This window comes from Sapajus apella, unplaced genomic scaffold (genome assembly GCF_009761245.1).
Source record: "Sapajus apella isolate SASKATOON/1434 unplaced genomic scaffold, GSC_monkey_1.0 scaffold8, whole genome shotgun sequence".
In the NCBI taxonomy this organism is placed as follows: Eukaryota; Metazoa; Chordata; class Mammalia; order Primates; family Cebidae; genus Sapajus; species Sapajus apella.
This window is the reverse complement of record NW_022436948.1, coordinates 41,600,608-41,619,054: the sequence shown is the minus strand read 5'-3', so window position 1 is coordinate 41,619,054 and position 18,447 is coordinate 41,600,608. Positions and strand designations below refer to the sequence as shown.

Sequence of the window (18,447 nt, the reverse complement as noted above, 5' to 3'; positions counted from 1 at the left end):
TACTTGGCAGGCTGAGGCATGACAATTGCTTGAACCTGGGAGGCGGAGGTTGCAGTGAACTGAAATTGTGAGACTGCACTCCAGGCTGGGCAACACAGTGAGATTCTGTCTCAAAAAATAATAATAATTTAATATGGCATAGAAATTAGAAGCTGACTGAATAACCAGTAATTTACCATTTTAAAAGAAATTCTTTTATCGAATAGTTTTTACTTAAACTAAAAGTATTTCTTGTATAATATGATTGTTGTAACAAGGACAATGGAAGTAAGCATGATACTTTTCATGGACCATTAGAAATGCTCATGTCATGACTGGTTAAGAGGGATAACAGATGGGGGAGTAGAAGTGAGTAGAATAAAATACATTTCCCAAGACCATAAATATCACTTGTTGCATGTATTGTCTACTGAATTGATAGCACAGTTGTTAAAATGACGCTTTGCTGCAGATATACTGTCTGACTAATTTTTCTGGTGATCATAGGAGAACTAAAAAGCACTGTTGAGGTATTTATCCCATGTTTTGCAATTTCATCAAGTGTTCAGAGCTACATAATTGTAGTCAACTTTAATTCAACTAGCTACAAGATATAAAATTTACCTTAATTTCTCATGCTTTTATCCATTTGAATTACGTTTGTAAGAACAACATTTTTACGTAGGCCCACATTTTAAATGTCTAAGGGCTTTCTGAAAAATACTCAGATTAGAAAAAAATACTTAGATTCATCAACAAAGTAAATCCACTACAGAGTATATTTGAAAATAGGAAAAACAAAAAGGGTGTATTGTTACAAGCCATTGGGAGAGCAGCTCCTATATCAATACATCTAGAAATATCCCAAAGGCATTGTGCCATTATTATTCAGTGGTTCTATTGTGAATCTACAAGTGGTTCTACCTGTGGATGAAATGCTATCTGGCATATTAGGTTCTTTCTTATAGCACCATATGCATGCCATGTGACAGTTTTGATTATTGGAGTTATCAAGTGATTTGCAAATAGATGAGTTTTTTTGATTTTGTTTTTAATCAGGAGTAAATTTTTTAAATTAGATAATAAGAAAACAGCAGAAGGCTATCATCTTTGAAACTACCCATTCTTTTGGCTGATGAAAATATGGAAGAAGATGCTGCCATTAGGAGAGAAAATTGATAACAAACTATAGCAAAGACAATTGGGCAATATATATGCCAAAAATTCTTATTTGTACATGTTTTGATCCTGTAATGTTATTTCTGTAGATGTATGCCAAGCAGGCAATCATGGACAGACATGAAGTAGATACAATTATATTGAAGTGTCATTTATAATATAAAAATATTGCAATTCTTCCCAATTAATAGTGCATTATTTAACTAAATAATGTACATGAATAAAGTATTATACATCATTAAATATTGTAAAAATATTTAATCATCTGGAAAATTGTATATTTTCTATTTTTTAGTTAAAACAAGGCAGATAACAAAATGGCATTGAATTTATATATAAAGTGCTGAATTTATTGATTTGTGGAAATTATTTTATATGTCCATATATACAGTTTAATGCCATTTTTGTAACCTATGACAAAAGAGGAGTTATTTATTTGTGAAAATGTATAGAAAAAATATATTTAAATGATAAATTTGAAATGTAAATAATTATGTTTGTCTAGTATTAATGGTAATGATTATTATACATTTACGTGTTGTTTCTATTTTCTAAATTTCTACCATGGAAAGAATTTTCTTTAAAGAAAAGCTTAAAAGTTAGCTGGCGCTGGTGGCCCTTGTCTGTAATCTCAGCTACTCAGGAGGCTGAGGAGCGAGGATCACTTGAGCCCAGGAGTTTGAGGAGGCTACAGTGAGTCATGATTGTGCCACTGAACTCCAGCCTGGGTGACAGAGACCCTAAGAAAACAAAAACAAAACAGCAACAGAAAAAGCTCACAAAAAATCAAATGCATCATGAATTAAATGGATGCAAATTAAAACATTTACATTCAATTTATCTTCACTGATAATAGTAAAATTAATGATAATAAGATAATAAAATTAATGATAGTTTTATCAAAAGTGTAGTAAAGTGTGCTTTTAAAATAGTCACGGAATCTTTGACGCAAAACATTCATTTTTAGGAATGTATCATTAGAAAATCACGAGGCTTATGACAATTAAGAATGCAGATAGATCATTACACATTTGTATAAATTATCGAAGAACTAAATATAATAATAATTTGCTCACTGATTAGGATTTGCTTTTTTTAAAAAAAAGATACAACCAGAATAGAGAATACAGCAATCTACTGAAATAAAAATTGAAAGACTATTTATTGACAGTGAAGTATATTCAAGAGGTATAGTAGTAAGGAGAGAAATGACATACAATTGTATTATGAATAATAATATTTAAATAATATATTCACACATGTGTTTGCATTATGGGTATCAAGAAAAGTCTGAAAGAACTGACTCACAATCTTACAAATTTTTTGTGATGGCACAATTATGGACAACTTTACAGATCTGTTCTGACATTTTTATAATATAAATAGGTGTTACTTATTAAAACATTGATTTGAAAGTGTTTTAAGATTATATGTAGTAGGATGGGATCCTTAGAATTGATCCAATCTGCTAGCTCAAGGTGACTCAACAATGATGAAAATATGGGTAAATTTTTAAATAGCAAGATTTGAAAAATGTGAGAACACTGCTGCTTTTGGTGGGGAGCATTAAACTAAGTTATAGAATTTTAGAATTAAAATAATTAAATGTTAAAGAGTGACCATCTATATATCCAGAATAAATAATAGTATTTTAATTTTAAGAGATGTTTTCTTTTATGGAAAACATAATTGACAATGCATTTTGGGTCATGATTTCTACTTATTTACTAATCAACATGATACAATGATAAAAGAGGAGAAGGTCTGAGTTACTCACTCTTGTTGTGTAAGCAGCTTCTGGGTCATCCTCTAGGACACGTGAAAGTCCAAAATCAGAAACCTTGCACACCAAGTTACTGTTGATCAAAATGTTTCGAGCAGCGAGGTCTCGGTGAACATATCCCATATCTGACAAGTACTTCATGCCAGATGCTATCCCTCGAAGCATCCCCACTAGCTGAATGACAGTAAACTGGGCATCGTGTTTCTGTGAAGCATTTCAAATGGACAATTAAGATATGTTCCTCTTTCTTGAAGATATATCTTTATTGGTTAAAATCTCGCATGTTGAATTTTGTAACAAGAGTGACTATACATACTTTAGTTCTAAGCACTCAAGATTAAGATAGGTGGCAAGCAGATAAAAGGCTGAAACAAAATAACATAATGACTATGTTATCAAATACTTTGTAACAGGAATATCTTAACATTCTTTGATTTCAGTTTGAAAGCAAGGACTTTCCCAGTCCTTGTGTGACATGAAAACTAAACCCTCCTCAGACTCATTAAGGTTAAGAACAACAAATCAAATGACTCTTGTGGCTAGTTTAGGTTGATATTTTTTTTATTTGATTGAATTTTCATTCCCCCTGCTTTGTTTCCTGTTATTTTATGAATTGTTTCAAATAAAGTGGTTGCTACATTTTTAAACATTATCATAAATAGTTGAAAATTAGTCAAAAATATTTATTGTATATTTGTTTTTCTACCCACCTCTGAGTTGTAGGTCACAAAATAGAATGCAATAAGGAACTAAATCATATAATCCAGCTCCAAATCTAATTTAATATTGTATTAAATAGAAACATAAGGTTTGTAATATATAAACTTTTATGTTTAATTACAAACAATAATTTTTAAAGAATATTTATTATAATATTTTAACTCACCTGATTTGGAACATGCTATTTTTGAAAAAATGATTGTGAAAATTGCCAGTAAAATTTTTATTTGGCTAACGGATTTTAAAATAAAGCATATCCTTTCTCACTCTTAGAAAATTTAACATTTTCCTCCATTATTATGAATGATACTACATATTTTATCTATTTATCTGTCTATCTATCTATCTATCTATATATCTATCTATCTATCATCTATCTACCTGTCTATGTATCTTTCAGTCATGTACCCATCTCAATTTATATAGCACTAAAAGCACCTTGAGGACAGGGCCTATGTCTTTTCTTATCCCCTGAAGTGACTGGAAACTGGTATTGTCTTGAGCTTCATAAAATTGTTTACATAATATTTGTTGAAATAGATGTAAGTTTAATATATTCACTTTCTTATGGTGAATTACAGTATGTCAAAATATGGCAGGATATGGTGGCTCATGCATGTAATCCTAGCACTTTGGAACTCAGGCAGGCTGATCACTGGGGGTCAGGAGTTTAAAACCAGCCTGCCCAACATAGTGAAACCCCACCTCTACTAAAAATCCAAAAATTAGCCGGTCATGATGGTGGGTGCCTGTAATCCCAGCTATTCTGGAGGCTGAGGCAAGAGAATCACTTGAATCGGGAGGCAGAGATTTCAGTGAGCCAAGATCACACCATTGCACTCCAGCCTGGGCAACAAGAGCGAAACTCCATCTCAAAAAATATAGACAGACAGATAGATGGATAGATAGATAGAGAGTGTAAAGCTTCTGTATCTAAAGAATTAATATAAATAAATAGCACCAAAATGATATATCTAAATTGAGAATATATATACTTTAGCATTATAGCAAATGCTTATTTTCTGAGTAGACAGCACTATTTGAAAAGTATATGGTCTGTCTTATATCGGACTGAGATTATTTTAAATAATTATATCAGACTGAGATTACTTTAAATAAAAAAGAGTCTTTCTGTCTTACATCAGTGGATTTTATTACTTGCTTTAGGATTCTTTCTAATTTTTATTTTAATTGGTGTGAATCTTGGCAGTATAAAAAGACTCTTTTGAAGAAGAATTAACAAATTTGTTTTAAAAATATAAACAATTAATATTTGAATCTTGTAAAATAAAGATGTGATTTTACAGTCTTCTACTATATTTCAGTTTTACTTTAAACTTAGATTACTGAATTGCTTGGCACAATGTTGGCAGACATCTCTAACATTTTCAGCAAATTATTAATACATATGTCTGTGTGTGCATCTTACTTACACGTAAGAAACTGTCCAAGGAACCATTCTCCATGTATTCTGTGACAATCATAACTGGCTTACCTAGATGTATAGTAAATAATAAACAGTAGATGATCAGTACAGTTCAAAGATAATATGCAATGAACGTATATAATATAGTTGGGTACACATATAACATAGTTGGATACACCTCATGATTGTAAAGATGTAAGAGCTTTACCTCTCTTCCAGATTTTAAAAAGCTGCAATAGAAAGCCCTAGGTTTCATTAGAAAATAAAACTTTCCAAAGCCACAAAAATTGGAGATTGGTTTTCAGAACAAAGGCCCATGACTAATAGTATCTAAATTGGTTTGAGAGGCTTTTCAAAGTGTACAAAAAATATGTCCCTTTCCTTTCTTTTATTAAATCTTTGCTAATTTTCAACACCAAGTATTTCTGCCTTCAAGCCCAAGATAAAGTTAGGAATTTAGCATTTGTTTTCTCTTTCTATTGGAATTTATAAGCGCTATATGTGCACATACACATATATATGTGTAGAGCTCTGTGCTGGATATTCTCTTCATGCTACTTAGTGGGAAGTGAGTAGATCAAAATTTCTGCCTTCATGGATTCTACATATAGTTCTACAAAACAATTAAGAATAATAATTATAAGTATTTACCATATTTGAATAACACTTAAAAATTATGCAATTAATGCTATCTTTAAATGAAAAATAAAACAAATTAAACTTGCTATTGGCAGTAACTTGTAATAACTCTTTGCAAACATGTAGCCTAAAATACCATGAAACCTTTAACCCAGCATTTTAATGTATTTATATAATACTTATTATGTGCAAGACACTGGTGTGATTATTTTATATACATTAACATATTATTATTTTTCCTTTTTACACATGAGAAAACTGAGACACAGAGGTTAATTAACTTGCTGGGCATCATACAACTAACAAGCTATAAAGCTAAAACTTGCAACCTGAATATACTATGCTACCACTTTCGGAAACTGATAATGAGGGAAGCATGTAACATATGAAAAAGCATCAGGCACAAATGGGCTAAGTATCCTGGATACATAGAGCTCTAAATATAATAAATGTTTGACTACAGGTAATGATTTAGTCAATCATTGCACGCTAAGCCTACGGATTATTTTAAATTAAAATGACAACCTGAAGACTGTAGCACTTCAGACAATTATTACAGCATAATGTTATGCAAAGCTGAAAATATAATTCTATATACATTATGGTGACAACTAGTAAGATTAAGTAAAACTAACATTTTAAAGAGAAAAATATCAAAAACTGATGTTTTTGATATAAAGGAAATACTGGTAATTTTTTTTCATGATTAGAATTATGTAACATTGTGTTAGGTACTTGACATTTGTTGTATTACTTAATCCTCCCAGCATACTTATGTTTTAGTAATATGCATTATTCCCATTTTACTGATTCCCACCCAGAAAACATTGTGGGTTTAAGCAACATGTTGAGGTAACACAATTAGCTAGTGTAACTTGTGGAGGTAACATAATTAGCTAGTAGTAAAGCAAATTTTAAACATGACTCTTTCTAATTTTAAAGCCTATATATATATTAATTACCACACTGTAGTTGCCTTGCTTTATTATTGTTATAAAGACTATTTTAGTTATAAGTCCAGCACATTACAGGAAGGAAAATCACTTCTTTTCCAAATCCAGAAGACTTATGTCTTACCTGATTACTGTGGAAAACTCATGAGCATATAACAAATTTTAAACAAACATTCAAGTACGCCTAACTGTATAACACAATTTTAATTTTTCCTTGTATGTGTCTTATTTATCATGAGGTTAATTTGCCATTCTGATGCTAGAAAATACCTTCTTTTTCTAGATTTTTTTTCCTTTCATGTGTAAAAAACTTAATTTATACACAATGTAAATTATGGGTTAGCACATGAAGGTTACACTCATTACATTCAGCAATTTGAATATGTTCCAGGAATTATTTCCTATTTATTTAAATAAACCTATTTTAATTCTATGGTTTCTGAGATAATTTTTATACATTAGTGTATTAACAGAAAATAGATCACTTGATACATTGATCTATTTTCTGTTAATACACTAATTTGTGATTTTAAGGGATCAAATAATATCTATCTGGTTAATATAGTAATATCTGAAAAATTGTTTCAGCCAAAACTGTGAGCCTGCAGAACTTGCTTTTTCAAAATTCTAACTAAACTTTCATTCAAAAATATTCAGAAAGAAAGGGAAGAGTCGCCATTTCCTTGGAAACTTAGATCTCTCCTGAACTAGCATCAGATCTCTAAAGACTGATGGATTCTAGATTCCTGGCCTGAAATGAAATGAATAAATGAATAAAATCCTGCATATGGGTACTCTCTACAAATCAACATCAGTTTCTGTCTTCCCTCTTTCATACAGTGCTGGGAGGAATGATATGTTACCAAAATTCAATGCATACTTTAAATGCAGTCACAGATAATTTGCCTCAAGCCGCCAACTCTCAATATCATTGGCCAGTTACTGCATTTTTATACTACCCAGACCTTTGCTTATCACTCCTTTCCTTCTGGCGCCCGGCCTTATGACCATTTCATTTCTCATTAGCATGTCTAGTGGAATGCTTGGGAAGGAAAATAAAAGTAGCTGAAAAATCAAACCAGTCAATTAAGTCAAAGCCCCATGACCATTCAGAAATCAGATCAGCCTGCTTTACCTCTATAATTCAGGTATTTGTAAACACATGAGTTAAGATGGGCAAGTCTCAAAATGTGCTTTGAATTATGTTCAAAGATTCTGCAAAGCAAATGTACAAAGAGTAAACAGACTCACAAATATTCTACCTTGGAAAACAGTACCTTGACTTAGAGTTTCACTTGTGATTTTGATTATGATAAACAGGGTTAAAGAAAAAGAGATTTCAGTAGTGTTGAGAACTAGTTCTAACATGCATTTAAATGTGGTGGGAAATTATTTATAAAATGCCAGCTCCTCTGCACATGATGCCATGTATTTGTGCTCAAGTTTGCATTCTCTTTCATGTGTATTTTGATTTACAAATGACACGATCAGCTTTCTCAAGATAAGGCCTGTATCGTTTCTCCTCTCAGAAACCCCAAAACACATCTGGGTTTACATTTTAAACTCAATGAAAGTACTGTTCTATGACTTGCTGAAATGAAAGCATCAAAAATGAGCAAAACAAAATTTGCAGTGGAGTTTTGCTTTTGTTCTTAAATTGATTTATGAGTATAGATAAAATGGTGATATTTCACAATTGTAGAGGAAAGGGAAGCAAATCAGTGTGCTAGAATCAGTTCATTTGCCCAGCTATCCCAGGGGCTCAGAGCTATTACTAATCATTGAATTGCTGCTTGATGACAGAAGAAATGTGATTAAAAATAACTAAGAATTCCAGATTCAGCGCTAGCTCTTTTACCACAACTTTCCCAATCACATTTTTTATAAAAAGAGGAGTAGGATAATGGGAAATATATACATATATATATAAATATATACACATATATACATATACATAGAGCCAGCCATACAAATATTTTCTTTCAAATTTTCAGACAAATTTTATTTAGATTAAAATATCTTCATTCAAACATAAACTGTTTATCATATATTGAAACATTATGAAATATTTACATTTAATAATTTCCAATGGAAATGCTATTAACTCCTATTAACAACGTTAATTGTGTCTAACCCTCTACACCTTATTTTCAGAAGGATTAAACACACTCTAAGGAGGGTAAATTATAAAATCAAAGCCTTTGACCTTAGCAGCTAGCACTCTGTATAATCAATGTCAGGATGGAAGGGAAAAAAAAGCACACACAGGAGATAGAAAGTTGAAAAAAATTGGCAAAATTTGCCTATTTCCAGGAAAGAAGACTCAGATCATCTTTGATGAGAATAAAAAATGTTTTATGTATTTTCACACATTATACCTAACTGATAAAAATGTTGTAATGAATATTGAACTGTGATATTGAAATGAAATATTGAACTGACAGGATATTTTTCTGTGGGTTCCTCATTAAATTATTATAAAAGGACAAGGCAATGTGTTCCAAATTCCATTTTAATCAAGACATTATTCTGCTAAAGTCACCCCTGTTACATCTATGAGTCAATGAGAGCAGAGACCAAGTCCATTTGTCTGTAGTTCTAAATCCAATGCCTAACAGTGTGCCAGTTACAACTGATCAAATTAGGTCTATAATTTCAGACAGGCTAAGGATAATCCCTCTCTTCAAAATCAGGATGAAAAAAGCTTTCTCCAAGACTTCCTTAACCAGCCCTAGTCTAACAATCCGAACACATAGAATCCTTTACATTCGGCTGCTTTAAAAATATTTATATTTATTTAAGCTTAACTTGAAATAAAATTTAACATCTTCAAAGATAACAACTAACTTACTGACCCTTATGCTAGTTAGAACTGAGTCATGCAGTAAGTGTAATAATCTAAGTCATACATAAGCGGAATGAATGTATATAGTACTCTGAATATGCTGTTTGGTTTTATAAAAAGTTTTTTTCCTCCTTTCCAAGTTTTTTACTCTTTATTTATTTGCTCATCTAATTTGAAAAGTTCATTTAAAAAAAAAAAAAAAACAGGATTTCAAGAACATCAGTGAAGACTGTCATTATCACACTGCTAAAAATAATGCAAATAAAGGAGCTAATTTATTTGTAAAAGCCAAAAAAAGGTTTACAATTTCCTGTACAATATTAAATTGAAATAATAATAGCAGGCTTTTTGTTTTTACTTGAAAAGAAATGCTTTTAAAGTTTTGCTATTAAATATGACATTTATAGTTTTGTTTGTATTTGTTTGGCGGCTGTTTACATACAGGGATACATATTTTCTATGTCTGATGTGCTAATAAAAAATTAAAATTAAAATAGTGATTTATCTTCTGCATTTATTAAGACTGAATTCTTTTATTACCTATTACTGTTATAAATTTTTAGAATTGTTAAATACAGAACCAAATATTCATACTTGGAATAAGCCACACTTTGGAAAAGATGTAGTAACTTTTTTGACACATTTTCAGATATGGCATCACAATTGTTCTAGTGTTATTAAATTTTTGTTTATGCATTAAATTAATCTGTTATTATACTTTTTGATAAGAGTTGTAGAGTTTGGTATCAAGATATTCCTAGCCTCAGGATTTAGAGGTGATACTTTTCCTCCCCTTCTGCAAAGGTTGTGTAAGACCACAATTACTCAGACAGCTACTAAACTGTGCATCATCATATTTCTTCTTTCTTTAGGAGATTTACTGTATATTTAAACTAGTGCTCTATCAAAGCTGTCTTTGGGCACATGCAAGTCATGCTCTAAAAATTTTGTAGGTTGATCTTAATTTTTCAAAAATTTCAGAAAACCCCCAACATCCTATCCACATAAATGCCTAATGCCACATTTTTTATGAGTCAAAATGGACAATTCATCCAAGGCACATAGTGGACAGTGAAGAAGAAACAACAAGGGCTGTTTAAACATGTAAAAATAACATTTCCCATCTTATTTTTTGTAATACATTGAGCAGTGATTTTTATAATAGGATTGATGTGGTTTCTTTGACAGACATGTTCTGAAATCATTTAACAATCTGCAGTCATAAATGCATGATAACACTTGGATTATTAGAGTTTTCAAAATCTGTCATCTTAACAAACTATTTCAGTAAATTACTAGTAAAATAAGTACAACATAATGTATTGTCTTTTAAGGTTACATAAAGTGTAGTACCCTTGAGATAAATGCAGAATATTTTGAGAAAGAAGCAAACAGAAAATAACTAGAATTGGCAGTGTTACTAAATGATGACCTCTTAATCCAGACGTGTCCTTACCAGACATACATAGAGGAGATGAGGCAAGTGAAAGCCAATGGCTAAGCTTTTGGTGAAAGTGGATATTCTCACCAATATAGACACGTTTTAATGACAAAAATCATCTTAATATTCTGCTCATGACATTCCTCAATAATGCAAAGCTACAGTTAAGTTGCATCATAATTTTTTTAAATTTCTTGAAAATAATGCAGGTCAAAATACATTAATCTCATCCAACATAATTCCTTCTATTTCACTTGGTGAAAAGTGGCCAATGGGAAGGTGTTTTTGGCATCTGAACATTATTTGACTAATGGTGTGATGGCAGAAATATCAAACATTTGCTAAAAACAAGTTCCATCCTTTTGAAATTCAGCTAAAATTGATAACACATGTTAGTACCTCGTTCTGGGTGCAGCCTGTGCCCCCAGCTTTCTGCTACTTTGAAGATCAGAGACTCTCTCACCTTCTCCTATTTAAGACCATCAGGCTCAAAACGCAACGTTAAAATTGCTTGTGGTTAAATTCAAATAAATGAAAATGTAATGATTGAAAAAAAGCTTTTTTCAAATGATTTGAAAATGATACACTCTATTAGACCTAGTGTTTCAAAGCACACAATTGAATAACAATAATAAACAAAATTATCTTTGAGCAATATAAGAATTATTTTCAAGAATTTCTTTTCTATACACCCAAATTTACCAGTAAAATCTCAAACAACCAGAGGAGTAATTTAGAACTGCACAATTCTTTGCCACTTAATATATTCTTAGGCAATTTCATTTGATCTTTAGTATCTGAAAATATTAAAGTAGCACTTTTTAATCTCCTGTTACAAGTGAAGAAATGAGTATCTGTGAATTGTTTGATTTGTAGATCTCAGAGCAGTAAGGTTGTTTCAGAACTTGAACTGAGATCAGTGATTCTTAATCTAGATATTGATATGTCTGCTGTTAAAAATACTATTTTGTTCATTAAATTATAAGTTCTGCATCACTCTAGTATTGTGTGTGTGCGTGTGTGTGTGTGTGTGTGTGCGTGTGCGTGTATAGATGTGCTTTCTGAACTCTGCAGGTAGATTGTTTTAGAAGTCTCAAGTAACAAAGAGGACAATAGCAGTAGAATAAATAGCTTCTTTTGGAGACAAAATTGCTGTGTGTGTGTGTGTGTGTGTGTGTGTTAAATACAACATATCAACTTTACTGTAAGGACTTTCGATTTCCTTTCAGTTGTTACAGGGTGCCAGACTTAGAGCTTATAAATATGCCACCAAGGAGTTCAAAACCTAATTCTAGGGCTACTACTCTATTATGTTCACAATATATGAGATGACTGGGATTTATACAGTCAGATTTGGCAGCCTCTTACATGCTTATTTGACCAGGGAGATATATCAAATTTAGAACTCTCACTTGAAGAATAAGGGAGTTGTAATCCATATTAGAATGTTTCAGAGTCAGCCTTGAATAAGATGTTTAATATATAATACCTGCAATTTTTAAAGGCCATCTTAGTGTATTCTTCTACATTTTTGTCTTAGGGATTGTTTCATAAATTTTGTTGTCAGGTTACCATACTGTTAATTGTTTAGTTTTATATCTAAACAAAATTTGCCACAATATTTATAGTTTAGTGTTGCGTATCACCCACTAAATGCATTTATAAGAAACAGGAAAATATAATGAGTAGCTTTCAGTAATTCGTAAGACTGAAAACAAAAAATCAACTCATGACTGATAAAATAATAGAGATTATTAGTGATCTTAAAGTAAAACCTAATATTTGTTTGATAGTGACTTTTAGCTCATTTATTTCTTAATTACACATGTTGAAGAAGTTAGTGTATGATTTTATTCAAGCTAAATATAATCATATTTTCATCATTCCCTGGGTGATAGAAGTAGTCATTTAAATGCACTCCTTTGAAAAGTGTATTCAATTTAATGAATCAAATACTAAAGAAAGATCTATTGTTAGAAGATATTGTGGTTTCGTCCCTTCCTCCCTCCTTCCTTCTTTCCTTCCTCCCTCCCTTCCTCCCTCCCTCCTTCCTTCTTTCCTTCCTTCCTTCCTTTCTCCTTCCCTCCTTTCTTCCCTCCCTCCCTTCCTCCCTTCCTTCCTTCTTTCCTTTCCTCCGTCCCTCCCTCCCTCCCTCCCTCCCTCCCTTCCTTTCTTCCTTCCTTCCTCAATCAATTTTTAAATTTTTCAACATTGGTAAATTAAGTACCTGTTATAATCCAGGATTTATTTTAGCCACTCATCATCAAATAACATGGATTCTTGCCCTCTTTGAGAGTTTATATTTTGTTTTAGATATTAAGAATCATTAATAGCTCCAGAAATTTTTGAGGACTGAGGAACATCTTACCATAATTATGTCATTAGAGAAGATTTTTAAAGTAAGGATACAAAAGAATAAGTAGAATACAGGAAAAGACAAGTAGAAACCTGTTTTGGTCCAGAGTTGGGGATAGAGGTGAAATAAAAAGAACACGTTCCCAATGCTACCTCTAGCACTTTCTAGTTATACAAGCTAATTCCCCTTTACAGTTAGTGTTTATTCAAATGTAAATGAGAAATGTTCATGTCTAACTCACGGGGTAGTGTTAAGAATGAAATAATATCATAGAATATTGTGGGCACGTAATAGATACTTCGTAATGAAAAACTTGTAAAAATGGAGAGTTAGAAGAATGACTGCATAAGTACAAGGGAGTTTTTTCTTCCCAGGAGGCTCAAGAGCTAAAAGGCAACCACTTGATGCAGATGTAATGGAGAACATTAAATGGCTAAATGACATTAAAATCCCAGTGAGACATGATACTATAACTGTATATATGATATAAAAGAGTATAGTCTTGCTAAGAAAGAACAAAGGATTCATATATTTTACCAATCCTTACTACTTATGCCCTTGTTTTTTATTACTCATTAATTTAAAATTTAAAAATTTATCAGAAAATGTTTTTATTAATGTGACCTGGTTTTATTGAGTACATAGGCAAAAATAAAATAAATAAAAATTCTTATAGGAATTAATGTTACAATATATGGTTGAACTATTACACATTGTTAAATTCTTAATCCCACTTTTTATATATGAAAACTCAAAAGGAAATCAAAGTCTATTTCAATTAAACCATGCTCTCATGAGGAAGGAAATGCGTTTTTAATCACACTAAAGTGAGAATAGGTATTAGTGCCATTTGGAAAATGCTCTCTATAATGTTAAAGAGAAATATCATTGTGAAAAGTATGTCTGTTGGTAACCATAGAGTATGTAAATGTCTTGCCAACGAATTATCCCCTAAAGGATGCCAAATTCCCTGCCATATGTTGCCTTTCACTCTAAAGAGTTTGCTGCCAATTTTGCTTATTCTTCATTCTGTGCTACAAAATCTTGAGGAAAAAAGTCCCAGAGCATTCTCAGAGGCTTTTATAGGGATTGGAGCCAAAAATCACAGATCTGCCTCACAGGATCCCTTCTGAGCTCTGCTGGAGAAACCATCATGGAAATAAGTTCACATCTCTATCATGGGCTGGGAGCCAGGGCGTCCCCAGAGCAGTCAAGAATCCACCTAGGTTCCTAGATCAGAACTATTTGAAACCCACAGAGAACCAACAAATGGCCTTGAATCTATTGTGATCCCTATCTTTACAGCTCAGAAGTATTTCCTAGACTCCTGTAATTTTCCTGAAGGCAGGGATGCAGGGGTGGGAGGAGCTTAAAGATTTGGAAGCTTAAATGAAGCTGATGAACAATAAAAGAAAAGGCAGCTACCTGGGAGTTCCTGTCAGGCTTGAGTCACCGTTTTTCTTTGCTACTTACATAGCTGAGAGTTCCCCACAATTCTCTTTTTAACCATCTGCTAACCAGCGTACTTTTAATTGTCTAATGTGTAGCTTCTAATATTTTTTAAAAACATTTTGAGGTCTAAAATAGTACTTTCAATAGAATACTATTTAAATGTCTGCTCTATTGTCAAAGAAAGGCATGTTATTCCTAAACTAACCTTTTTGGTAAAACTGAGATACTTATGAAAAAAGTCAAAATTATTAAATGGTTGGAGTTGGGTTAAAACAACCTTTGCTCAACATATACAAATGCAGGTCTTAGGACTACTTACTTTTAGTAACAACTCCTTCCAGTCTGATGATATTGGGGTGGTCAAACTGCCCCATAATGCTTGCTTCTCCCAGGAAGTCTCTCCTCTGTTTTTCTGTGTAGCCCACTTTCAGGGTTTTGATGGCCACTGAAATCTCTTTTTTTGAAGGAAGTTTTAAGCGACCACTGCACACCTCTCCAAATTCACCTGTTGTAAAGCAGAACAACAATAACTAAACATAAGGAATTATATAATACAAATTCATCAGTAGACAGCAACTGTTTTCTTTCAGAAATTCCATTTAAAATATTTGTGCCTTTGACCTGCAAACTGTATACACTCTAGTACTCCAAATTATTTTGAAAGATAATTATATGAGACTGCTTAGAAAACCTCAAGATAATCACAGCCTGTTGGAAAATGAACCTTGTGAAAGCCCCATATATTTTAAAATATGGCACTATAAATAATGCAAGATAGAAGAAGAAATAAGTTGAAAGCTGCATATATTCGATTTTTTTTACCCCTTGTTGTCATAGCTACCACCACTTCAGAGAAATTAACAGGACAGCACAAACAGTGGTTAAATGTGAGTATTGGATTAAATTTCAGATATTTTAACAATCCTGTTTTTACCAAGGGCCAATTTGGCTATATACTCCGACTCTAAAAATGAGAGTGAAAGCATCTGCTATCAATTTATTTTATTGGAGTATTGGTGTGTTACATTACTAACATACCAGCTATAAAGTTCTCTGGGCTTCTGGAGGACAACAGTATCAAATAGAAATAACATGTCTTCTCTAAATAATTACTGTAGAAATATTTTAGACTCATCATGTTCAATCTAAAAAGTCTTAAATGTGCAATTAATCCAGAATTTGTCAAATATAGAATTTAACTGACTTTTAAATATTGTAGTTCAATTGATATAAAATTGCCTAGAACTAGTATAGACACTACCGCCAAAATACATTTTTACTGAAAGATTTACTCATCACCCATTCATTAGAGTTGAGCTCCCTTAGGGCAAAGACCCTTTATGTTTATTTCTCTGTAACTGTGCTGCCACATTGGAGTGCTAGGGTATGTCCTTTGTTCACAGAAGAACTTCTCACATAGTATGGATTATCAGACATGTTTTGTATCACATTAAAAATAGTTTTTAGTATCAAATGAGCTTTTCCTGAAATATTTTAGAATTAATTATACGATTTTTTTTTTTGGCTTTTGATAGAGTAGAATCATATTCTTGGTCCAATTTTCTCACTGTGAGTTTTATATGAGCTTCATGCCCTGTCAGTCAGATTGAAGTGATATGATTCTTCTCTATCTTTGTTTTCAAGCAAGTGGTTTGACCCACAAAAGTAGCAAGTTGTCCTATTGATTTATCAACTACATGACTACCAATGTTGTACCTCTCCCCAGGAAGCTTTAACCTTCCCCAGGCCTGACTTATTCCCAGAAATCTATTCTTGCTCTGTTTTCAAAGCAATGACTTATGCTTTAACTTAGTAATGTCACTTAAAATCCAAAAGCAGATATTCATGCGTTTATTTAATATATATTCACACTGGCAACAGTATTGGAGACAGTATGAAACCCACAGAGATAGATATAATGGTAAACAAGGCAGGAATACTATATTCCCTTTGAGGAAGTGTAGAGAAGGTAATGATATCTGCAGCTATAGTGTTCCTTAGGACACAGAAGGAATCTGGGAGTGGAACTTGAGAAAGTTCATTGATCTTGCTAATTCTAAGGAAGAATATGCCATTTAAATAGGGGAATATTAGGAAAAGAGAAATTATGGCGTGATAAATTTTTTTCTTAAAATTGTAAACAAGAGTAAGACTTTCTTTCCTTATACAGAGTTATCTGAACATTATCAGAGAGCTCCCATTCTCTTTGTTTCACTTACTGTAAACACTAAATTTGGGAAAACCAGAAAGTTCTGCCATTATCATAGGTCAACATGGTATGATAGAGCAGGTTTTAAATTTAGATGTCATCACCACATATTCTATGTGACATGTCACTTGTCAGTTTACAGAAGTGATAGTACAGAGCTCTGGTTAAGAGCATGGATCCTAGAGCCAAATTGCCTAGGGTCTAATTCTGACTCTGCCACATATTAGCTGTGTGATTTTAAGTAACTTAACCTCTCTGTATCTATCTTTTCTCATCTCTATGGGGTCACTAATTTTATCTATCTTATAAGGCTGTTGTGGAATTAAAGGAACTATTGGATGTAAAGCATTGAAACAGTGCCAGACACACAGTAGCTGCCATCTAAGTGTGGATCGCTATTTATCTCTCTGAATTCAGACCCACCTGAAGGATAAATTGTCTACCACTTAGAGTTTCTGTTTAAATCAAATTGACAGATGATTATAAAGTGCTTTATAAAATGTCAAATTCTATGTTATAAGAGACAGTTATGGTAAGGACGGTGATAACAAGGCTCACGTCTTACTGGACAAATATTTGTAAAGGAGAGCATTACAGGGATATAAAAAGTAAGAGTTCAAATTTTAAATGAGCCAATTAAGAGTTCTCTTTGTGGTAAGTGGGACACCTGGACACATAAACATGTACATGTATATATTTACCTTAGAAATTCCTGAAAACTGTGTTTCAGTGATGCTAATTTCTAAAAATCCCCAAATTTAGTAATTGATGATTTCATCAGATAAACACAAGAAAGAGCAACCAATATCTTATAAAAGACACAGAAATGCTAAATATTAACTCAATCATCTTTTTAATAATTTAAAATAACTGCATTGGGATAGCAATGATGTTTATTGGACTCTGAAAATATACTAAAAATTTACAGACTTGTATACCTAAACAGGTAGGCTTTATGGTTGGTAAACTACATCTCAAGAAAGCTGCTAAACATAGAAAAAGATTAAAAGATAGAAAATAAAACAACTGCATTGGAAAAGTTAACAAAGACAGGGCAAATGCAGTTTCTAATCATTTCATCTAGCCAAGTTTTATATTGTCTTATTCAATTAACTTCACCAATAATAAAGAAAATTTAGATCTTGTCATTTCTTGCTAAAAGCATAGCTACTGGGTCTTGATTTTTAAAATCTAGTAAGTACAGCAGTTTTTCTTTGCTCTTTGAAATAGGTATCCTTTATGAGAATGGGGACTGTATTCTGATTTAAGATGCAAAATGTAAAACCTGCTTAAAATAAAATTTATTATGCTAATTTCATTTAAAGAAGAAAAAAACGACTACTTTTATTTAAGTAGCATGACCCCCTCCAGCACCAGCCTTCAACCCTCCTTCTGCTGTTTTAGTAATGTAAGCATAATAAAAATGCATCACCAACCTTGAAGATACACCTATTTGCAAATTAAA

General features: G+C 32.1%; 1 protein-coding gene across 2 annotated transcripts in view; it reads right to left on the bottom strand.

Annotated features, from left to right (window-relative positions):
* The window catches only part of EPHA3 (EPH receptor A3), a 365,310-nt gene that overhangs the window by 40,703 nt on the left and 306,160 nt on the right, over positions 1 to 18,447 (bottom strand). For both annotated transcript variants that reach the window (XM_032277200.1, XM_032277201.1), the window contains exons 11-13: positions 15,093 to 15,278; positions 5,095 to 5,156; positions 2,936 to 3,145 (exon numbers count right to left, since the gene is read on the bottom strand). In XM_032277200.1, coding sequence (XP_032133091.1) covers positions 2,936 to 3,145; positions 5,095 to 5,156; positions 15,093 to 15,278 — 458 coding nt within the window. The remainder of the gene's footprint in view (positions 1 to 2,935; positions 3,146 to 5,094; positions 5,157 to 15,092; positions 15,279 to 18,447) is intronic.